Here is a 23,238-nt window from a genome sequence, read left to right on the forward strand (position 1 = left end):
CGCACGCACAATCCGCACGCACAATCCGTATGCGGAAATGCAAGTGAAGAACGCTTCACATCCGCATGTCCCTGGCAGGAAAAACGCATGTACAATCCGCACGCACAATCCGAATAGACAATCCGCACGCACAATCAGCACGTATAATCCGCACGCACAATCCGCACGTACAATCCGCACGCACAATCCGCACGCACAATCCGTATGCGGAAATGCAAGTGAAGAACGCTTCACATCTGCATGTCCCTGGCAGGAAAAACGCATGTACAATCCGCACGCACAATCCGAATAGACAATCCGCACGTACAATCCGCACGCACAATCCGCACGCACAATCCGCATGCACAATCCGCACGTACAATCCGCATGTACAATCTGCATGTACAACCGCACGCACAATCCGAATAGACAATCTGCACGCACAATCCGCACGTACAATCCGCACGCGCAATCCGCACGCGCAATCCGCACGCACAATCCGCACGTACAATCCGCACGCACAAACCGCACGGACAATCCGCACGGACAATCCGCACGCGCAATCCGCACGCGCAATCCGCATGTACAATCCGCACGGACAATCCGCACGTACAATCCGCATGTACAATCCGCACGTACAATCCGCACGTACAATCCGCATGTACAATCCGCACGTACAATCTGCATGTACAACCGCATGCACAATCCGAATAGACAATCCGCACGCGCAATCCGCACGCACAATCCGCACGCACAAACCGCACGGACAATCCGCATGTACAATCCGCACGCGCAATCCGCATGTACAATCCACACGTACAATCCGCATGTACAATCCGCATGTACAATCCGCATGTACAATCCGCACGTACAGTCCGCACGCACAATCCGCACGGACAATCCGCACGGACAATCCGCACGCACGATCCGCACGGACAATCCGCACGTACAATCCGCACACACAATCCGCAGCATGGGCATTCACATTGCAGCTTGTCATTGGGGACCATGGGGGGCGGATGACCAAGAGTTTCCCAAGCGTTTATGCTGCAGAAATTCCGCAGCATAAACGCTTGAAAAACGCATAGAGGGCACACAGACTGATTTATCACAGAAGTATCGCGGGCTCCGCCCCCAGCGCGTTAACTCCGTCATGAAGCACAAAAACTCCGTCCAACGTACTCATGCAGGTTTCAGAAAAAAAACACGTATAACTTCCGGTGTAGCGTAAATGTAACTGCCAATGTAGTAACAGCGGTCATATGACTTCCAGAACTGGCCTGTATAACGTGACTTCCGGTACAGTAGACTGTAGAACATGTAACATCCGGTATTGAGACCTGTAAAACATTTGACTTCCGGTGTAGTGAGATGAAGGAGATGTGACTTCCGGTATGTATAGTAAGATGGAGGAGAAGGGACTTCCGGTATAGTAAGATGGAGGAAAAGAGACTTACGGTATAGTAAGATGGAGGAAAAGCGACTTCCGGTATAGTAAGATGGAGGAAATGTGACTTCCGGTATAGTAAAATGGAGGAGATGTGACTTCCGGTGCCGCTCTGTCTGTGGATAACATCTGCGGCTGGGACCAACATGAAACTCGTCAGTAAAGACATCGAGAAGGACAATGCTGGGTGCGGCTCATCTTCTCCTCCTCCTGTGTGTATAGTGGGCAGTGCGGCTCTTCTCCTCCTGTGTGTATAGTGGGCAGTGCGGCTCCTCTCCTCCTCCTGTGTGTGTATAGTGGGCAGTGCGGCTCTTCTCCTCCTGTGTGTATAGTGGGCAGTGCGGCTCCTCTTCTCCTCCTGTGTGTGTATAGTGGGCAGTGCGGCTCCTCTCCTCCTCCTGTGTGTGTATAGTGGGCAGTGCGGCTCCTCTTCTCCTCCTGTGTGTGTATAGTGGGCAGTGCGGCTCCTCTTCTCCTCCTGTGTGTGTATAGTGGGCAGTGCGGCTCCTCTTCTCCTCCTGTGTGTGTATAGTGGGCAGTGCGGCTCCTCTCCTCCTCCTGTGTGTGTATAGTGGGCAGTGCGGCTCCTCTTCTCCTCCTGTGTGTGTATAGTGGGCAGTGCGGCTCCTCTTCTCCTCCTGTGTGTGTATAGTGGGCAGTGCGGCTCCTCTCCTCCTCCTGTGTGTGTATAGTGGGCAGTGCGGCTCTTCTCCTCCTGTGTGTATAGTGGGCAGTGCGGCTCCTCTCCTCCCCCTGTGTGTGTACAGTGGGCAGTGCGGCTCCTCTCCTCCTCCTGTGTGTGTATAGTGGGCAGTGCGGCTCCTCTCCTCCTCCTGTGTGTGTATAGTGGGCAGTGCGGCTCCTCTCGTCCTGTGTGTGTATAGTGGGCAGTGCGGCTCCTCTCCTCCTCCTGTGTGTGTATAATGGGCAGTGCGGCTCCTCTTCTCCTCCTGTGTGTGTATAGTGGGCAGTGCGGCTCCTCTCCTCCTCCTGTGTGTATAGTGGGCAGTGCGGCTCCTCTCCTCCTCCTGTGTGTGTATAGTGGGCAGTGCGGCTCCTCTCCTCCTCCTGTGTGTATAGTGGGCAGTGCGGCTCCTCTTCTCCTCCTGTGTGTGTATACTGGGCAGTGCTGCTCCTCTTCTCCTCCTGTGTGTGTATAGTGGGCAGTGCGGCTCCTCTCCTCCTGTGTGTGTATAGTGGGCAGTGCGGCTCCTCTCCTCCTGTGTGTGTGTATAGTGGGCAGTGCGGCTCCTCTTCTCCTCCTGTGTGTGTGTATAGTGGGCAGTGCGGCTCCTCTTCTCCTGTGTGTGTATAGTGGGCAGTGCGGCTCCTCTCCTCCTGTGTGTGTATAGTGGGCAGAGCGGCTCCTCTCCTCCTCCTGTGTGTGTATAGTGGGCAGTGCGGCTCCTCTTCTTCTCCTGTGTGTAGTATAGTGGGCAGTGCGACTCCTCTCCTCCTCCTCCTGTGTGTGTATAGTGGGCAGTGCGACTCCTCTCCTCCTCCTCCTGTGTGTGTATAGTGGGCAGTGCGGCTCCTCTTCTCCTCCTGTGTGTGTGTATAATGGGCAGTGCTGCTCCTCTCCTCCTGTGTGTGTATAGTGGGCAGTGCGGCTCCTCTCCTCCTCCTGTATGTGTATAGTGGATATTGCTGCTCCTCTTCTCCTTCTGTGTGTATAGTGGGCAGTGCGGCTCCTCTTCTCCAGTGTGTGTATAGTGGGCAGTGCGACTCCTCTTCTCCTCCTATGTGTATAGTGGGCAGTGCGGCTCCTCTCCTCCTCCTGTGTGTGTATAGTGGGCAGTGCGGCTCCTCTCCTCCTCCTGTGTGTGTATAGTGGGCAGTGCGGCTCCTCTTCTCCTGTGTGTATAATGGGCAGTGCGGCTCCTCTCCTCCTCCTGTGTGTGTATAGTGGGCAGTGCGGCTCCTCTCCTCCTCCTGTATGTGTATAGTGGACATTGCTGCTCCTCTTCTCCTTCTGTGTGTATAGTGGGCAGTGCGGCTCCTCTCCTCCTCCTGTGTGTGTATAGTGGGCAGTGCGGCTCCTCTTCTCCTCGTGTGTGTGTATAGTGGGCAGTGCGACTCCTCTTCTCTTCCTGTGTGTGTATAGTGGGCAGTGCGGCCCCTCTCCTCCTCCTGTGTGTGTATAGTGGGCAGTGCGGCTCCTCTTCTCCTGTGTGTGTATAGTGGGCAGTGCGGCTCCTCTCCTCCTCCTGTGGGTGTATAGTGGGCAGTGCGGCTCCTCTCCTCCTCCTGTGTGTGTATAGTGGGCAGTGCGGCTCCTCTTCTCCTCCTGTGTGTGTATAGTGGGCAGTGCAGCTCCTCTCCTCCTGTGTGTGTATAGTGGGCAGTGCAGCTCCTCTCCTCCTGTGTGTGTATAGTGGGCAGTGCAGCGCCTCTCCTACTGTGTGTGTATAGTGGGCAGTGCGGCTCCTCTTCTCCTGTGTGTGTAGTGGGCAGTGCGACTCCTCTCCTCCTCCTGTGTGTGTGTAGTGGGCAGTGCGACTCCTCTCCTCCTCCTGTGTGTGTATAGTGGGCAGTGCGACTCCTCTCCTCCTCCTGTGTGTGTATAGTGGGCAGTGCGGCTCCTCTTCTCCTCCTGTGTGTGTATAGTGGGCAGTGCGGCTCCTCTCCTCCTCCTCTGTGTGTATAGTGGGCAGTGCGGCTCCTCTCCTCCTCCTCTGTGTGTATAGTGGGCAGTGCGGCTCCTCTTCTCCTGTGTGTGTATAGTGGGCAGTGCGGCTCCTCTCCTCCTCCTGTGTGTGTATAGTGGGCGGTGCGGCTCCTCTCCTCCTCCTGTGTGTGTATAGTGGGCGGTGCGGCTCCTCTCCTCCTCCTGTGTGTGTATAGTGGGCAGTGCGGCTCCTCTTCTCCTCCTGTGTGTGTATAGTGGGCAGTGCGGCTCCTCTTCTCCTCCTGTGTGTGTGTATAGTGGTCAGTGCGGCTCCTCTTCTCCTCCTCCTGTGTGTGTATAGTGGGCAGTGCGGCTCCTCTTCTCCTCCTCCTGTGTGTATAGTGGGCAGTGCGGCTCCTCTTCTTCTCCTCCTGTGTGTGTATAGTGGGCAGTGCGGCTCCTCTCCTCCTCCTGTGTGTGTATAGTTGGCAGTGCGGCTCCTCCTGTGTGTGTATAGTGGGCAGTGCGGCTCCTCTTCTCCTCCTGTGTGTGTGTGTGTGTGTGTGTGTGTAGTGGGCAGTGTGGCTCCTCTCCTCCTCCTGTGTGTGTATAGTGGGCAGTGCGGCTCCTCTTCTCCTCCTGTGTGTGTATAGTGGGCAGTGCGGCTCCTCTCCTCCTCCTGTGTGTGTATAGTGGGCAGTGCGGCTCCTCTCCTCCTCCTGTGTGTGTATAGTGGGCAGTGCGACTCCTCTTCTCCTCCTATGTGTATAGTGGGCAGTGCGGCTCCTCTCCTCCTCCTCTGTGTGTATAGTGGGCAGTGCGGCTCCTCTCCTCCTCCTCTGTGTGTACAGTGGGCAGTGCGGCTCCTCTTCTCCTGTGTGTGTATAATGGGCAGTGCGGCTCCTCTCCTCCTCCTGTGTGTGTTTAGTGGGCAGTGCGGCTCTTCTTCTCCTTCTGTGTGTGTATAGTGGGCGGTGCGGCTCCTCTCCTCCTCCTGTGTGTGTATAGTGGGCGGTGCGGCTCTTCTTCTCCTTCTGTGTGTGTATAGTGGGCGGTGCGGCTCCTCTCCTCCTCCTGTGTGTGTATAGTGGGCGGTGCGGCTCCTCTCCTCCTCCTGTGTGTGTATAGTGGGCAGTGTGGCTCCTCTCCTCCTCCTGTGTGTGTATAGTGGGCAGTGTGGCTCCTCTCCTCCTCCTGTGTGTGTATAGTTGGCAGTGTGGCTCCTCTCCTCCTCCTGTGTGTGTATAGTGGGCAGTGTGGCTCCTCTCCTCCTCCTGTGTGTGTATAGTGGGCAGTGCGGCTCCTCTTCTCCTCCTGCGTGTGTATAGTGGGCAGTGCGGCTCCTCTTCTCCTCCTGCGTGTGTATAGTGGGCAGTGCGGCTCCTCTCCTCCTGTGTGTGTGTATAGTGGGCAGTGCGGCTCCTCTTCTCCTCCTCCTGTGTGTGTATAGTGGGCAGTGCGGCTCCTCTTCTCCTCCTGTGTGTGTATAGTTGGCAGTGCGGCTCCTCCTGTGTGTGTATAGTGGGCAGTGCGGCTCCTCTTCTCCTCCTGTGTGTGTATAGTGGGCAGTGCGGCTCCTCTTCTCCTCCTGTGTGTGTATAGTGGGCAGTGCGGCTCCTCTCCTCCTCCTGTGTGTGTATAGTGGGCAGTGCGGCTCCTCTTCTCCTCCTGTGTGTGTATAGTGGGCAGTGCAGCTCCTCTCCTCCTCCTGTGTGTGTATAGTGGGCAGTGCGGCTCCTCTCCTCCTCCTGTGTGTGTGTGTATAATGGGCAGTGCGGCTCCTCTTCTCCTCCTCCTGTGTGTATAGTGGGCAGTGCGGCTCCTCTTCTCCTCCTCCTGTGTGTGTATAGTTGGCAGTGCGGCTCCTCTCCTCCTCCTGTGTGTGTATAGTGGGCAGTGCGGCTCCTCTCCTCCTCCTGTGTGTGTATAGTGGGCAGTGCGGCTCCTCTCCTCCTGTGTGTGTGTAGTGGGCAGTGCGGCTCCTCTTCTCCTGTGTGTGTATAGTGGGCAGTGCGGCTTCTCTCCTCCTGCTTGTGTGTGTATAGTGGGCAGTGCGGCTCCTCTCCTCCTGTGTGTATAGTGGGCAGTGCGGCTCCTCTCCTCCTCCTATGTGTATAGTGGGCAGTGCGGCTCCTCTTCTCCTGTGTGTGTATAGTGGGCAGTGCGGCTCCTCTTCTCCTCCTGTGTGTGTATAGTGGGCAGTGCGGCTCCTCTCCTCCTCCTGTGTGTGTATAGTGGGCACTGCGGCTCCTCTCCTTCTGTGTGTATAGTCGGCAGTGCGGCTCCTCTCCTCCTCCTGTGTGTGTATAGTGGGCAGTGCGGCTCCTCTCCTCCTGTGTGTGTATAGTGGGCAGTGCGGCTCCTCTCCTCCTGTGTGTGTATAGTGGGCAGTGCGGCTCCTCTCCTCCTGTGTGTGTATAGTGGGCAGTGCGGCTCCTCTCCTCCTCCTGTGTGTGTATAGTGGGCAGTGCGGCTCCTCTCCTCCTCCTATGTGTATAGTGGGCAGTGCGGCTCCTCTCCTCCTGTGTGTGTGTGTAGTGGGCAGTGCGGCTCCTCTTCTCCTGTGTGTGTATAGTGGGCAGTGCGGCTTCTCTCCTCCTCCTGTGTGTGTGTATAGTGGGCAGTGCGGCTCCTCTCCTCCTCCTGTGTGTATAGTGGGCACTGCGGCTCCTCTCCTCCTCCTGTGTGTGTATAGTGGGCACTGCGGCTCCTCTCCTCCTCCTGTGTGTGTATAGTGGGCACTGCGGCTCCTCTCCTCCTCCTGTGTGTGTATAGTGGGCACTGCGGCTCCTCTCCTCCTCCTGTGTGTGTATAGTGGGCAGTGCGGCTCCTTTTCTCCTGTGTGTGTATAATGGGCAGTGCGGCTCCTCTCCTCGTCCTGTGTGTATAGTGGGCAGTGCGGCTCCTCTCCTTCTCCTGTGTGTGTATAGTGGCAGTGCGGCTCCTCTCTACCTCCTGTGTGTATAGTGGGCAGTGTGACTCCTCTTCTCCTATGTGTATAGTGGGCAGTGCGGCCCCTCTCCTCCTCCTGTGTGTGTATAGTGGGCAGTGCGGCCCCTCTCCTCCTCCTGTGTGTGTATAGTGGGCAGTGCGGCTCCTCTCCTCCTCCTGTGTGTGTATAGTGGGCAGTGCGGCTCCTCTTCTCCTCCTGTGTGTGTATAGCGGGCAGTGCGGCTCCTCTTCTCCTCCTGTGTGTGTATAGTGGGCAGTGCGGCTCCTCTCCACCTGTGTGTGTATAGTGGGTAGTGCGGCTCCTCTCCTCCTCCTGTGTGTGTATAGTGGGCAGTGCGGCTCCTCTCCTCCTCCTGTGTGTGTATAGTGGGCAGTGCGGCTCCTCTCCTCCTCCTGTGTGTGTATAGTGGGCAGTGCGGCTCCTCTCCTCCTCCTGTGTGTGTATAGTGGGCAGTGCGGCTCCTCTTCTCCTCCTCCTGTGTGTGTATAGTGGGCAGTGCGGCTCCTCCTGTGTGTGTATAGTGGGCAGTGCGGCTCCTCTTCTCCTCCTGTGCGTGTGTGTGTAGTGGGCAGTGTGGCTCCTCTCCTCCTCCTGTGTGTGTATAGTGTGCAGTGCGGCTCCTCTTCTCCTCCTGTGTGTGTATAGTGGGCAGTGCGGCTCCTCTCCTCCTCCTGTGTGTGTATAGTGGGCAGTGCGGCTCCTCTTCTCCTCCTGTGTGTGTATAGTGGGCAGTGCGGCTCCTCTTCTCCTCCTGTGTGTGTATAGTGGGCAGTGCGGCTCCTCTTCTCCTCCTGTGTGTGTATAGTGGGCAGTGCGGCTCCTCTTCTCCTCCTGTGTGTGTATAGTGGGCAGTGCGGCTCCTCTTCTCCTCCTGTGTGTGTATAGTGGGCAGTGCGGCTCCTCTCCTCCTCCTGTGTGTGTATAGTGGGCAGTGCAGCTCCTCTCCTCCTCCTGTGTGTGTGTGTATAGTGGGCAGTGCGGCTCCTCTTCTCCTCCTCCTGTGTGTGTATAGTGGGCAGTGCGGCTCCTATTCTCCTCCTCCTGTGTGTGTATAGTTGGCAGTGCGGCTCCTCTCCTCCTCCTGTGTGTGTATAGTGGGCAGTGCGGCTCCTCTCCTCCTCCTGTGTGTGTATAGTGGGCAGTGCGGCTCCTCTCCTCCTCCTATGTGTATAGTGGGCAGTGCGGCTCCTCTCCTCCTGTGTGTGTGTGTAGTGGGCAGTGCGGCTCCTCTTCTCCTGTGTGTGTATAGTGGGCAGTGCGGCTTCTCTCCTCCTGCTGTGTGTGTGTATAGTGGGCAGTGCGGCTCCTCTCCTCCTCCTGTGTGTATAGTGGGCAGTGCGGCTCCTCTCCTCCTCCTGTGTGTGTGTGTATAATGGGCAGTGCGGCTCCTCTTCTCCTCCTCCTGTGTGTATAGTGGGCAGTGCGGCTCCTCTTCTCCTCCTCCTGTGTGTGTATAGTTGGCAGTGCGGCTCCTCTCCTCCTCCTGTGTGTGTATAGTGGGCAGTGCGGCTCCTCTCCTCCTCCTGTGTGTGTATAGTGGGCAGTGCGGCTCCTCTCCTCCTGTGTGTGTGTAGTGGGCAGTGCGGCTCCTCTTCTCCTGTGTGTGTATAGTGGGCAGTGCGGCTTCTCTCCTCCTGCTTGTGTGTGTATAGTGGGCAGTGCGGCTCCTCTCCTCCTGTGTGTATAGTGGGCAGTGCGGCTCCTCTCCTCCTCCTATGTGTATAGTGGGCAGTGCGGCTCCTCTTCTCCTGTGTGTGTATAGTGGGCAGTGCGGCTCCTCTTCTCCTCCTGTGTGTGTATAGTGGGCAGTGCGGCTCCTCTCCTCCTCCTGTGTGTGTATAGTGGGCACTGCGGCTCCTCTCCTTCTGTGTGTATAGTCGGCAGTGCGGCTCCTCTCCTCCTCCTGTGTGTGTATAGTGGGCAGTGCGGCTCCTCTCCTCCTGTGTGTGTATAGTGGGCAGTGCGGCTCCTCTCCTCCTGTGTGTGTATAGTGGGCAGTGCGGCTCCTCTCCTCCTCCTGTGTGTGTATAGTGGGCAGTGCGGCTCCTCTCCTCCTCCTATGTGTATAGTGGGCAGTGCGGCTCCTCTCCTCCTGTGTGTGTGTGTAGTGGGCAGTGCGGCTCCTCTTCTCCTGTGTGTGTATAGTGGGCAGTGCGGCTTCTCTCCTCCTCCTGTGTGTGTGTATAGTGGGCAGTGCGGCTCCTCTCCTCCTCCTGTGTGTATAGTGGGCACTGCGGCTCCTCTCCTCCTCCTGTGTGTGTATAGTGGGCACTGCGGCTCCTCTCCTCCTCCTGTGTGTGTATAGTGGGCACTGCGGCTCCTCTCCTCCTCCTGTGTGTGTATAGTGGGCAGTGCGGCTCCTCTCCTCCTCCTGTGTGTGTATAGTGGGCAGTGCGGCTCCTTTTCTCCTGTGTGTGTATAATGGGCAGTGCGGCTCCTCTCCTCGTCCTGTGTGTATAGTGGGCAATGCGGCTCCTCTCCTTCTCCTGTGTGTGTATAGTGGCAGTGCGGCTCCTCTCTACCTCCTATGTGTATAGTGGGCAGTTCGGCTCCTCTTCTCCTCCTGTGTGTGTATAGTGGGCAGTGCGGCTCCTCTCCTCCTCCTGTGTGTGTATAGTGGGCAGTGCGGCTCCTCTTCTCCTCCTGTGTGTGTATAGTGGGCAGTGCAGCTCCTCTCCTCCTCCTGTGTGTGTGTGTATAGTGGGCAGTGCGGCTCGTCTTCTCCTCCTCCTGTGTGTGTATAGTGGGCAGTGCAGCTCCTCTCCTCCTCCTGTGTGTGTATAGTGGGCACTGCGGCTCCTCTTCTCCTCCTGTGTGCGTATAGTGGGCAGTGCGGCCCCTCTCCTCCTCCTGTGTGTGTATAGTGGGCAGTGCGGCCCCTCTCCTCCTCCTGTGTGTGTATAGTGGGCAGTGCAGCTCCTCTCCTCCTCCTGTGTGTGTATAGTGGGCAGTGCGGCTCCTCTTCTCCTCCTGTGTGTGTATAGCGGGCAGTGCGGCTCCTCTTCTCCTCCTGTGTGTGTATAGTGGGCAGTGCGGCTCCTCTCCACCTGTGTGTGTATAGTGGGTAGTGCGGCTCCTCTCCTCCTCCTGTGTGTGTATAGTGGGCAGTGCGGCTCCTCTCCTCCTCCTGTGTGTGTATAGTGGGCAGTGCGGCTCCTCTCCTCCTCCTGTGTGTGTATAGTGGGCAGTGCGGCTCCTCTTTTCCTCCTCCTGTGTGTGTATAGTGGGCAGTGCGGCTCCTCCTGTGTGTGTATAGTGGGCAGTGCGGCTCCTCTTCTCCTCCTGTGCGTGTGTGTGTAGTGGGCAGTGTGGCTCCTCTCCTCCTCCTGTGTGTGTATAGTGTGCAGTGCGGCTCCTCTTCTCCTCCTGTGTGTGTATAGTGGGCAGTGCGGCTCCTCTCCTCCTCCTGTGTGTGTATAGTGGGCAGTGCGGCTCCTCTTCTCCTCCTGTGTGTGTATAGTGGGCAGTGCGGCTCCTCTTCTCCTCCTGTGTGTGTATAGTGGGCAGTGCGGCTCCTCTTCTCCTCCTGTGTGTGTATAGTGGGCAGTGCGGCTCCTCTTCTCCTCCTGTGTGTGTATAGTGGGCAGTGCGGCTCCTCTTCTCCTCCTGTGTGTGTATAGTGGGCAGTGCAGCTCCTCTCCTCCTCCTGTGTGTGTATAGTGGGCAGTGCAGCTCCTCTCCTCCTCCTGTGTGTGTGTGTATAGTGGGCAGTGCGGCTCCTCTTCTCCTCCTCCTGTGTGTGTATAGTGGGCAGTGCGGCTCCTATTCTCCTCCTCCTGTGTGTGTATAGTTGGCAGTGCGGCTCCTCTCCTCCTCCTGTGTGTGTATAGTGGGCAGTGCGGCTCCTCTCCTCCTCCTGTGTGTGTATAGTGGGCAGTGCGGCTCCTCTCCTCCTCCTATGTGTATAGTGGGCAGTGCGGCTCCTCTCCTCCTGTGTGTGTGTGTAGTGGGCAGTGCGGCTCCTCTTCTCCTGTGTGTGTATAGTGGGCAGTGCGGCTTCTCTCCTCCTGCTGTGTGTGTGTATAGTGGGCAGTGCGGCTCCTCTCCTCCTCCTGTGTGTATAGTGGGCAGTGCGGCTCCTCTCCTCCTCCTATGTGTATAGTGGGCAGTGCGGCTCCTCTTCTCCTCCTGTGTGCGTATAGTGGGCAGTGCGGCTCCTCTTCTCCTCCTGTGTGTGTATAGTGAGCAGTGCGGCTCCTCTCCTCCTCCTGTGTGTGTATAGTGGGCACTGCGGCTCCTCTCCTTCTGTGTGTATAGTCGGCAGTGCGGCTCCTCTCCTCCTCCTGTGTGTGTATAGTGGGCAGTGCGGCTCCTCTCCTCCTCCTGTGTGTGTATAGTGGGCAGTGCGGCTCCTCTCCTCCTCCTATGTGTATAGTGGGCAGTGCGGCTCCTCTCCTCCTGTGTGTGTGTAGTGTGCAGTGCGGCTCCTCTTCTCCTGTGTGTGTATAGTGGGCAGTGCGGCTCCTCTCCTCCTCCTGTGTGTATAGTGGGCACTGCGGCTCCTCTCCTCCTCCTGTGTGTGTATAGTGGGCAGTGCGGCTCCTCTCCTCCTCCTGTGTGTGTATAGTGGGCAGTGCGGCTCCTCTTCTCCTGTGTGTGTATAATGGGCAGTGCGGCTCCTCTCCTCGTCCTGTGTGTATAGTGGGCAGTGCGGCTCCTCTCCTTCTCCTGTGTGTGTATAGTGGCAGTGCGGCTCCTCTCTACCTCCTGTGTGTATAGTGGGCAGTGTGACTCCTCTTCTCCTCCTATGTGTATAGTGGGCAGTGCGGCTCCTCTTCTCCTCCTGTGTGTGTATAGTGGGCAGTGCGGCTCCTCTCCTCCTCCTGTGTGTGTATAGTGGGCAGTGCGGCTCCTCTTCTCCTCCTGTGTGTGTATAGTGGGCAGTGCAGCTCCTCTCCTCCTCCTGTGTGTGTGTGTATAGTGGGCAGTGCGGCTCGTCTTCTCCTCCTCCTGTGTGTGTATAGTGGGCAGTGCAGCTCCTCTCCTCCTCCTGTGTGTGTATAGTGGGCAGTGCGGCTCCTCTCCTCCTGTGTGTGTATAGTGGGCAGTGCGGCTCCTCTTCTCCTCCTGTGTGTGTATAGCGGGCAGTGCGGCTCCTCTTCTCCTCCTGTGTGTGTATAGTGGGCAGTGCGGCTCCTCTCCACCTGTGTGTGTATAGTGGGCAGTGCGGCTCCTCTCCTCCTCCTGTGTGTGTATAGTCGGCAGTGCGGCTGCTCTCCTTCTCCTGTGTGAGTATAGTGGGTAGTGCGGCTCCTCTCCTCCTCCTGTGTGTGTGTAGTGGGCAGTGCGACTCCTCTCCTCCTCCTGTGTGTGTATAGTGGGCAGTGCGGCTCCTCTCCTCCTCCTGTGTGTGTATAGTGGGCAGTGCGGCTCCTCTCTACCTCCTGTGTGTGTGTGTGTGTGTGTGTGTGTGTGTGTATAGTGGGCAGTGCGACTCCTCTCCTCCTCCTCTGTGTGTATAGTGGGCAGTGCGGCTCCTCTCCTCCTCCTCTGTGTGTATAGTGGGCAGTGCGGCTCCTCTCCTCCTCCTGTGTGTGTATAGTGGGCAGTGCGGCTCCTCTTCTCCTGTGTGTGTATAATGGGCAGTGCGGCTCCTCTCCTCCTCCTGTGTGTGTTTAGTGGGCACTGCGGCTCTTCTTCTCCTTCTGTGTGTGTATAGTGGGCAGTGCGGCTCCTCTCCTCCTCCTGTGTGTGTATAGTGGGCGGTGCGGCTCCTCTCCTCCTCCTGTGTGTGTATAGTGGGCAGTGTGGCTCCTCTCCTCCTCCTGTGTGTGTATAGTGGGCAGTGTGGCTCCTCTTCTCCTCTGTGTGTATAGTGGGCAGTGTGGCTCCTCTCCTCCTCCTGTGTGTGTATAGTGGGCAGTGCGGCTCCTCTTCTCCTCCTGTGTGTGTGTATAGTGGGCAGTGCGGCTCCTCTTCTCCTCCTGTGTGTGTATAGTGGGCAGTGCGGCTCCTCTCCTCCTCCTGTGTGTGTATAGTAGGCAGTGCGGCTCCTCTCCTCCTCCTGTGTGTGTGTATAGTGGGCAGTGCGGCTCCTCTCCTCCTCCTGTGTGTGTGTATAGTGGACAGTGCGGCTCCTCTTCTCCTCCTCCTGTGTGTGTGTATAGTGGGCAGTGCGGCTCCTCTTCTCCTCCTCCTGTGTGTGTATAGTGGGCAGTGCGGCTCCTCTTCTCCTCCTCCTGTGTGTATAGTGGGCAGTGCGGCTCCTCTTCTTCTCCTCCTGTGTGTGTATAGTGGGCAGTGCGGCTCCTCTCCTCCTCCTGTGTGTGTATAGTTGGCAGTGCGGCTCCTCCTGTGTGTGTATAGTGGGCAGTGCGGCTCCTCTTCTCCTCCTGTGTGTGTGTGTAGTGGGCAGTGTGGCTCCTCTCCTCCTCCTGTGTGTGTATAGTGGGCAGTGCGGCTCCTCTTCTCCTCCTGTGTGTGTATAGTGGGCAGTGCGGCTCCTCTCCTCCTCCTGTGTGTGTATAGTGGGCAGTGCGGCTCCTCTTCTCCTCCTGTGTGTGTATAGTGGGCAGTGCGGCTCCTCTCCTCCTCCTGTGTGTGTATAGTGGGCAGTGCGACTCCTCTCCTCCTCCTGTGTGTGTATAGTGGGCAGTGCGACTCCTCTTCTCCTCCTATGTGTATAGTGGGCAGTGCGGCTCCTCTCCTCCTCCTCTGTGTGTATAGTGGGCAGTGCGGCTCCTCTCCTCCTCCTGTGTGTGTACAGTGGGCAGTGCGGCTCCTCTTCTCCTGTGTGTGTATAATGGGCAGTGCGGCTCCTCTCCTCCTCCTGTGTGTGTTTAGTGGGCAGTGCGGCTCTTCTTCTCCTTCTGTGTGTGTATAGTGGGCGGTGCGGCTCCTCTCCTCCTCCTGTGTGTGTATAGTGGGCGGTGCGGCTCCTCTCCTCCTCCTGTGTGTGTATAGTGGGCAGTGTGGCTCCTCTCCTCCTCCTGTGTGTGTATAGTGGGCAGTGTGGCTCCTCTCCTCCTCCTGTGTGTGTATAGTGGGCAGTGTGGCTCCTCTCCTTCTCCTGTGTGTGTATAGTGGCAGTGCGGCTCCTCTTCTCCTCCTGTGTGTGTATAGTGGGCAGTGCGGCTCCTCTTCTCCTCCTGCGTGTGTATAGTGGGCAGTGCGGCTCCTCTCCTCCTCCTGTGTGTGTATAGTGGGCAGTGCGGCTCCTCTCCTCCTCCTGTGTGTGTGTATAGTGGGCAGTGCGGCTCCTCTTCTCCTCCTCCTGTGTGTGTATAGTGGGCAGTGCGGCTCCTTTTCTTCTCCTCCTGTGTGTGTATAGTTGGCAGTGCGGCTCCTCCTGTGTGTGTATAGTGGGCAGTGCGGCTCCTCTTCTCCTGTGTGTGTATAGTGGGCAGTGCGGCTCCTCTTCTCCTGTGTGTGTGTGTGTGTGTGTGTAGTGGGCAGTGTGGCTCCTCTCCTCCTCCTGTGTGTGTATAGTGGGCAGTGCGGCTCCTCTTCTCCTCCTGTGTGTGTATAGTGGGCAGTGCGGCTCCTCTCCTTCTCCTGTGTGTGTATAGTGGGCAGTGCGGCTCCTCTTCTCCTCCTGTGTGTGTATAGTGGGCAGTGCGGCTCTTCTTCTCCTCCTGTGTGTGTATAGTGGGCAGTGCGGCTCCTCTTCTCCTCCTTTGTGTGTATAGTGGGCAGTGCGGCTCCTCTCCTCCTGTGTGTGTATAGTGGGCAGTGCGGCTCCTCTCCTCCTCCTGTGTGTGTATAGTGGGCAGTGCGGCTCCTCTTCTCCTCCTGTGTGTGTATAGTGGGCAGTGCGGCTCCTCTCCTCCTCCTGTGTGTGTATAGTGGGCAGTGCGGCTCCTCTCCTCCTCCTGTGTGTTTGTATAGTGGGCAGTGCGGCTCCTCTTCTCCTCCTCCTGTGTGTGTGTATAGTGGGCAGTGCGGCTCCTCTTCTCCTCCTCCTGTGTGTGTATAGTGGGCAGTGCGGCTCCTCCTGTGTGTGTATAGTGGGCAGTGCGGCTCCTCTTCTCCTCCTGTGTGTGTGTGTGTAGTGGGCAGTGTGGCTCCTCTCCTCCTCCTGTGTGTGTATAGTGGGCAGTGCGGCTCCTCTTCTCCTCCTGTGTGTGTATAGTGGGCAGTGCGGCTCCTCTCCTCCTCCTGTGTGTGTATAGTGGGCAGTGCGGCTCCTCTTCTCCTCCTCCTGTGTGTGTATAGTGGGCAGTGCGGCTCCTCTTCTCCTCCTGTGTGTGTATAGTGGGCAGTGCAGCTCCTCTTCTCCTCCTGTGTGTGTATAGTGGGCAGTGTGGCTCCTCTTCTCCTCCTGTTTGTGTATAGTGGGCAGTGCGGCTCCTCTTCTCTTCCTGTGCGTGTGTGTGTAGTGGGCAGTGCGGCTCCTCTTCTCCTCCTGTGTGTGTATAGTGGGCAGTGCGGCTCCTCTCCTCCTCCTGTGTGTCTATAGTGGGCAGTGCGGCTCCTCTTCTCCTCCTGTGTGTGTATAGTGGGCAGTGCGGCTCCTCTCCTCCTCCTGTGTGTGTATAGTGGGCAGTGCGGCTCCTCTTCTCCTCCTGTGTGTGTATAGTGGGCAGTGCGGCTCCTCTTCTCCTCCTGTGTGTGTGTATAGTGGGCAGTGCGGCTCCTCTTCTCCTCCTGTGTGTGTATAGTTGGCAGTGCGGCTCCTCTCCTCCTCCTGTGTGTGTATAGTGGGCAGTGCGGCTCCTCCTCTGTGTATAGTGGGCAGTGCTGCTCCTCTTCTCCTCCAGTGTGTGTATAGTGGGCAGTGCAGCTCCTCTTCTCCTCCTGTGTGTGTATAGTGGGCAGTGTGGCTCCTCTTCTCCTCCTGTTTGTGTATAGTGTGCAGTGCGGCTCCTCTCCTCCTCCTGTGTGTGTATAGTGGGCAGTGCGGCTCCTCTTCTCCTGTGTGTGTATAGTGGGCAGTGCGGCTCCTCTTCTCCTCCTGTGTGTGTATAGTGGGCAGTGTGGCTCCTCTTCTCCTCCTGTTTGTGTATAGTGTGCAGTGCGGCTCCTCTCCTCCTCCTGTGTGTGTATAGTGGGCAGTGCGGCTCCTCTCCTCCTCCTGTGTGTGTATAGTGGGCAGTGCGGCTCCTCTTCTCCTGTGTGTGTATAGTGGGCAGTGCGGCTCCTCTTCTCCTCCTGTGTGTGTATAGTGGGCAGTGCGGCTCCTCTTCTCCTCCTGTGTGTGTATAGTGGGCAGTGCGGCTCCTCTTCTCCTCCTGTGGGTGTATAGTGGGCAGTGCGGCTCCTCTCCTCCTCCTGTGTGTGTATAGTGGGCAGTGCGGCTCCTCTTCTCCTTCTGTGTGTGTATAGTGGGCAGTGCAGCTCCTCTCCTCCTCCTGTGTGTGTATAGTGGGCAGTGCGGCTCCTCTCCTCCTCCTGTGTGTGTGTGTGTAATGGGCAGTGCGGCTCCTCTTCTCCTCCTCCTGTGTGTGTATAGTGGGCAGTGCGGCTCCTCTTCTCCTCCTCCTGTGTGTGTATAGTTGGCAGTGCGGCTCCTCTCCTCCTCCTGTGTGTGTATAGTGGGCAGTGCGGCTCCTCTCCTCCTCCTGTGTGTGTATAGTGGGCAGTGCGGCTCCTCTCCTCCTGTGTGTGTGTAGTGGGCAGTGCGGCTCCTCTCCTCCTGTGTGTGTGTAGTGGGCAGTGCGGCTCCTCTTCTCCTGTGTGTGTATAGTGGGCAGTGCGGCTTCTCTCCTCCTGCTGTGTGTGTGTATAGTGGGCAGTGCGGCTCCTCTCCTCCTCCTGTGTGTATAGTGGGCAGTGCGGCTCCTCTCCTCCTCCTATGTGTATAGTGGGCAGTGCGGCTCCTCTTCTCCTGTGTGTGTATAGTGGGCAGTGCGGCTCCTCTTCTCCTCCTGTGTGTGTATAGTGGGCAGTGCGGCTCCTCTCCTCCTCCTGTGTGTGTATAGTGGGCACTGCGGCTCCTCTCCTTCTGTGTGTATAGTCGGCAGTGCGGCTCCTCTCCTCCTCCTGTGTGTGTATAGTGGGCAGTGCGGCTCCTTTCCTCCTCCTGTGTGTGTATAGTGGGCAGTGCGGCTCCTCTCCTCCTCCTATGTGTATAGTGGGCAGTGCGGCTCCTCTCCTCCTGTGTGTGTGTAGTGGGCAGTGCGGGTCCTCTTCTCCTGTGTGTGTATAGTGGGCAGTGCGGCTTCTCTCCTCCTCCTCCTGTGTGTGTGTATAGTGGGCAGTGCGGCTCCTCTCCTCCTCCTGTGTGTATAGTGGGCAGTGCGGCTCCTCTCCTCCTCCTATGTGTATAGTGGGCAGTGCGGCTCCTCTTCTCCTCCTGTGTGTGTATAGTGGGCAGTGCGGCTCCTCTCCTCCTCCTGTGTGTGTATAGTGGGCACTGCGGCTCCTCTCCTCCTCCTGTGTGTGTATAGTGGGCAGTGCGGCTCCTCTCCTCCTCCTGTGTGTGTATAGTGGGCAGTGCGGCTCCTCTCCTCCTCCTGTGTGTGTATAGTGGGCAGTGCGGCTCCTCTTCTCCTGTGTGTGTATAATGGGCAGTGCGGCTCCTCTCCTCGTCCTGTGTGTATAGTGGGCAGTGCGGCTCCTCTCCTTCTCCTGTGTGTGTATAGTGGCAGTGCGGCTCCTCTCTACCTCCTGTGTGTATAGTGGGCAGTGTGACTCCTCTTCTCCTCCTATGTGTATAGTGGGCAGTGCGGCTCCTCTCCTCCTCCTGTGTGTGTATAGTGGGCAGTGCGGCCCCTCTCCTCCTCCTGTGTGTGTATAGTGGGCAGTGCGGCTCCTCTCCTCCTCCTGTGTGTGTATAGTGGGCAGTGCGGCTCCTCTTCTCCTCCTGTGCGTGTGTGTATAGTGGGCAGTGCGGCTCCTCTCTTCCTGTGTGTGTATAGTGGGCAGTGCGGCTCCTCTCCACCTGTGTGTGTATAGTGGGCAGTGCGGCTCCTCTCCTCCTCCTGTGTGTATATAGTCGGCAGTGCGGCTGCTCTCCTTCTCCTGTGTGAGTATAGTGGGTAGTGCGGCTCCTCTCCTCCTCCTGTGTGTGTATAGTGGGCAGTGCGGCTCCTCTCCTCCTCCTGTGTGTGTATAGTGGGCAGTGCGGCTCCTCTTCTCCTCCTCCTGTGTGTGTATAGTGGGCAGTGCGGCTTCTCTCCTCCTCCTCCTGTGTGTGTGTATAGTGGGCAGTGCGGCTCCTCTCCTCCTCCTGTGTGTATAGTGGGCAGTGCGGCTCCTCTCCTCCTATGTGTATAGTGGGCAGTGCGGCTCCTCTTCTCCTCCTGTGCGTGTGTGTGTAGTGGGCAGTGTGGCTCCTCTCCTCCTCCTGTGTGTGTATAGTGTGCAGTGCGGCTCCTCTTCTCCTCCTGTGTGTGTATAGTGGGCAGTGCGGCTCCTCTTCTCCTCCTGTGTGTGTATAGTGGGCAGTGCGGCTCCTCTCCTCCTCCTGTGTGTGTATAGTGGGCAGTGCGGCTCCTCTTCTCCTCCTGTGTGTGTATAGTGGGCAGTGCGGCTCCTCTTCTCCTCCTGTGTGTGTATAGTGGGCAGTGCGGCTCCTCTTCTCCTCCTGTGTGTGTATAGTGGGCAGTGCGGCTCCTCTCCTCCTCCTGTGTGTGTGTGTATAGTGGGCAGTGCGGCTCCTCTTCTCCTCCTGTGTGTGTATAGTGTGCAGTGCGGCTCCTCTTCTCCTCCTGTGTGTGTATAGTGGGCAGTGCGGCTCCTCTCCTCCTCCTGTGTGTGTATAGTGGGCAGTGCGGCTCCTCTTCTCCTCCTGTGTGTGTATAGTGGGCAGTGCGGCTCCTCTTCTCCTCCTGTGTGTGTATAGTGGGCAGTGCGGCTCCTCTTCTCCTCCTGTGTGTGTATAGTGGGCAGTGCGGCTCCTCTCCTCCTCCTGTGTGTGTATAGTGGGCAGTGCGGCTCCTCTTCTCCTCCTGTGTGTGTATAGTGGGCAGTGCAGCTCCTCTCCTCCTCCTGTGTGTGTATAGTGGGCAGTGCGGCTCCTCTCCTCCTCCTGTGTGTGTGTGTATAATGGGCAGTGCTGCTCCTCTTCTCCTCCTCCTGTGTGTGTATAGTGGGCAGTGCGGCTCCTCTTCTCCTCCTCCTGTGTGTGTATAGTTGGCAGTGCGGCTCCTCTCCTCCTCCTGTGTGTGTATAGTGGGCAGTGCGGCTCCTCTCCTCCTCCTGTGTGTGTATAGTGGGCAGTGCGGCTCCTCTCCTCCTCCTGTGTGTGTATAGTGGGCAGTGCGGCTCCTCTCCTCCTCCTGTGTGTGTGTATAGTGGGCAGTGCGGCTCCTCTCCTCCTGTGTGTGTGTAGTGGGCAGTGCGGCTCCTCTTCTCCTGTGTGTGTATAGTGGGCAGTGCGGCTTCTCTCCTCCTGCTGTGTGTGTGTATAGTGGGCAGTGCGGCTCCTCTCCTCCTCCTGTGTGTATAGTGGGCAGTGCGGCTCCTCTCCTCCTCCTATGTGTATAGTGGGCAGTGCGGCTCCTCTTCTCCTGTGTGTGTATAGTGGGCAGTGCGGCTCCTCTTCTCCTCCTGTGTGTCTATAGTGGGCAGTGCGGCTCCTCTCCTCCTCCTGTGTGTGTATAGTGGGCACTGCGGCTCCTCTCCTTCTGTGTGTATAGTCGGCAGTGCGGCTCCTCTCCTCCTCCTGTGTGTGTATAGTGGGCAGTGCGCCTCCTCTCCTCCTCCTGTGTGTGTATAGTGGGCAGTGCGGCTCCTCTCCTCCTCCTGTGTGTGTATAGTGGGCAGTGCGGCTCCTCTCCTCCTCCTATGTGTATAGTGGGCAGTGCGGCTCCTCTCCTCCTGTGTGTGTGTAGTGGGCAGTGCGGGTCCTCTTCTCCTGTGTGTGTATAGTGGGCAGTGCGGCTTCTCTCCTCCTCCTCCTGTGTGTGTGTGTATAGTGGGCAGTGCGGCTCCTCTCCTCCTCCTGTGTGTATAGTGGGCAGTGCGGCTCCTCTCCTCCTCCTATGTGTATAGTGGGCAGTGCGGCTCCTCTTCTCCTCCTGTGTGTGTATAGTGGGCAGTGCGGCTCCTCTCCTCCTCCTGTGTGTGTATAGTGGGCACTGCGGCTCCTCTCCTCCTCCTGTGTGTGTATAGTGGGCAGTGCGGCTCCTCTCCTCCTCCTGTGTGTGTATAGTGGGCAGTGCGGCTCCTCTCCTCCTCCTGTGTGTGTATAGTGGGCAGTGCGGCTCCTCTCCTCTTCCTGTGTGTGTATAGTGGGCAGTGCAGCTCCTCTTCTCCTGTGTGTGTATAATGGGCAGTGCGGCTCCTCTCCTCGTCCTGTGTGTATAGTGGGCAGTGCGGCTCCTCTCCTTCTCCTGTGTGTGTATAGTGGCAGTGCGGCTCCTCTCTACCTCCTGTGTGTATAGTGGGCAGTGTGACTCCTCTTCTCCTCCTATGTGTATAGTGGGCAGTGCGGCTCCTCTCCTCCTCCTGTGTGTGTATAGTGGGCAGTGCGGCCCCTCTCCTCCTCCTGTGTGTGTATAGTGGGCAGTGTGGCTCCTCTCCTCCTCCTGTGTGTGTATAGTGGGCAGTGCGGCTCCTCTTCTCCTCCTGTGTGTGTATAGTGGGCAGTGCGGCTCCTCTTCTCCTCCTGTGTGTGTATAGCGGGCAGTGCGGCTCCTCTCTTCCTGTGTGTGTATAGTGGGCAGTGCGGCTCCTCTTCTCCTCCTGTGTGTGTATAGCGGGCAGTGCGGCTCCTCTTCTCCTCCTGTGTATGTATAGTGGGCAGTGCGGCTCCTCTCCACCTGTGTGTATATAGTGGGCAGTGCGGCTCCTCTCCTCCTCCTGTGTGTATATAGTCGGCAGTGCGGCTCCTCTCCTCCTCCTGTGTGTGTATAGTCGGCAGTGCGGCTGCTCTCCTCCTCCTGTGTGTGTATAGTGGGTAGTGCGGCTCCTCTCCTCCTCCTGTGTGTGTATAGTGGGCAGTGCGGCTCCTCTCCTCCTCCTGTGTGTGTATAGTGGGCAGTGCGGCTCCTCTTCTCCTCCTCCTGTGTGTGTATAGTGGGCAGTGCGGCACCTCTTCTCCTCCTGTGCGTGTGTGTGTAGTGGGCAGTGCGGCTCCTCTCCTCCTCCTGTGTGTGTATAGTGGGCAGTGCGGCTCCTCTTCTCCTCCTGTGCGTGTGTGTGTAGTGGGCAGTGTGGCTCCTCTCCTCCTCCTGTGTGTGTATAGTGTGCAGTTCGGCTCCTCTTCTCCTCCTGTGTGTGTATAGTGGGCAGTGCGGCTCCTCTCCTCCTCCTGTGTGTGTATAGTGGGCAGTGCGGCTCCTCTTCTCCTCCTGTGTGTGTATAGTGGGCAGTGCGGCTCCTCTTCTCCTCCTGTGTGTGTATAGTGGGCAGTGCGGCTCCTCTTCTCCTCCTGTGTGTGTATAGTGGGCAGTGCGGCTACTCTCCTCCTCCTGTGTGTGTGTATAGTGGGCAGTGCGGCTCCTCTTCTCCTCCTGTGTGTGTGTGTATAGTGGGCAGTGCGGCTCCTCTTCTCCTCCTGTGTGTGTATAGTGGGCAGTGCGGCTCCTCTTCTCCTCCTGTGTGTGTATAGTGGGCAGTGCGGCTCCTCTTCTCCTCCTGTGTGTGTATAGTGGGCAGTGCGGCTCCTCTTCTCCTCCTGTGTGTGTATAGTGGGCAGTGCGGCTCCTCTTCTCCTCCTGTGTGTGTTTAGCGGGCAGTGCGGCTCCTCTTCTCCTCCTGTGTGTGTATAGTGGGCAGTGCGGCTCCTCTCCACCTGTGTGTATATAGTGGGCAGTGCGGCTCCTCTCCTCCTCCTGTGTGTATATAGTCGGCAGTGCGGCTGCTCTCCTTCTCCTGTGTGAGTATAGTGGGTAGTGCGGCTCCTCTCCTCCTCCTGTGTGTGTATAGTGGGCAGTGCGGCTCCTCTCCTCCTCCTGTGTGTGTATAGTGGGCAGTGCGGCTCCTCTTCTCCTCCTCCTGTGTGTGTATAGTGGGCAGTGCGGCTCCTCCTGTGTGTGTATAGTGGGCAGTGCGGCTCCTCTTCTCCTCCTCCTGTGCGTGTGTGTGTAGTGGGCAGTGTGGCTCCTCTCCTCCTCCTGTGTGTGTATAGTGTGCAGTGCGGCTCCTCTTCTCCTCCTGTGTGTGTATAGTGGGCAGTGCGGCTCCTCTCCTCCTCCTGTGTGTGTATAGTGGGCAGTGCGGCTCCTCTTCTCCTCCTGTGTGTGTATAGTGGGCAGTTCGGCTCCTCTTCTCCTCCTGTGTGTGTATAGTGGGCAGTGCGGCTCCTCTTCTCCTCCTGTGTGTGTATAGTGGGCAGTGCGGCTCCTCTCCTCCTCCTGTGTGTGTGTATAGTGGGCAGTGCGGCTCCTCTTCTCCTCCTGTGTGTGTATAGTGGGCAGTGCGGCTCCTCTCCTCCTCCTGTGTGTGTGTGTATAGTGGGCAGTGCGGCTCCTCTTCTCCTCCTCCTGTGTGTGTATAGTTGGCAGTGCGGCTCCTCTCCTCCTCCTGTGTGTGTATAGTTGGCAGTGCGGCTCCTCTCCTCCTCCTGTGTGTGTATAGTGGGCAGTGCGGCTCCTCTCCTCCTCCTATGTATATAGTGGGCAGTGCGGCTCCTCTCCTCCTCTGTGTGTGTAGTGGGCAGTGCGGCTCCTCTTCTCCTGTGTGTGTATAGTGGGCAGTGCGGCTCCTCTCCTTCTCCTGTGTGTGTATAGTGGGCAGTGCCGTTCCTCTCTACTTCCTGTGTGTGTATAGTGGGCAGTGCGGCTCCTCTCCTCCTCCTGTGTGTGTATAGTGGGCAGTGCGGCTCCTCTCCTCCTCCTGTGTGTGTATAGTGGGCAGTGTGGCTCCTCTCCACCTGTGTATGTATAGTGGGCAGTGCGGCTCCTCTCCTACTGTGTGTGTATAGTGGGCAGTCTGCTCCTCTTCTCCTGTGTGTATAGTGGGCAGTGCGGCTCCTCTCCTCCTCCTGTGTGTGTATAGTGGGCAGTGCGGCTCCTCTCCTCCTTCTGTGTGTGTATAGTGGGCAGTGCGGCTCCTCTTCTCCTCCTGTGTGTGTCTAGTGGGCAGTGCGGCTCCTCTCCACCTGTGTGTGTATAGTGGGCAGTGCGGCTCCTCTCCTCCTCCTGTGTGTGTATAGTGGGCAGTGCGGCTCCTCTCCTTCTCCTGTGTGTGTATAGTGGGCAGTGCGGCTCCTCTCCTTCTCCTGTGTGTGTATAGTGGGCAGTGCGGCTCCTCTCCTTCTCCTGTGTGTGTATAGTGGGCAGTGCGGCTCCTCTCCTTCTCCTGTGTGTGTATAGTGGGCAGTGCGGCTCCTCTCTACCACCTGTGTGTGTATAGTGGGCAGTGCGACGCCTCTTCTCCTCCTATGTGTATAGTGGGCAGTGCGGCTCCTCTCCTCCTCCTGTG

General features: G+C 57.7%; 1 protein-coding gene across 1 annotated transcript in view; it reads left to right on the plus strand.

Moving 5' to 3' along the window:
* Positions 1-1,456: 1,456 nt before the first annotated feature.
* The window catches only part of PELO (pelota mRNA surveillance and ribosome rescue factor), a 150,608-nt gene continuing 128,826 nt past the window's right edge, over positions 1,457-23,238 (plus strand). The window contains exon 1 of the mRNA XM_073646281.1: positions 1,457-1,613. Within this exon, the coding sequence (XP_073502382.1) occupies positions 1,573-1,613 (41 nt within the window). The 5' untranslated portion in view covers positions 1,457-1,572. The remainder of the gene's footprint in view (positions 1,614-23,238) is intronic.

The sequence above is a fragment of the Phyllobates terribilis genome, unplaced genomic scaffold, assembly GCF_046119375.1.
Source record: "Phyllobates terribilis strain yellow unplaced genomic scaffold, ASM4611937v1 Scaffold_9__5_contigs__length_417890890, whole genome shotgun sequence".
NCBI lineage: Eukaryota > Metazoa > Chordata > Amphibia > Anura > Dendrobatidae > Phyllobates > Phyllobates terribilis.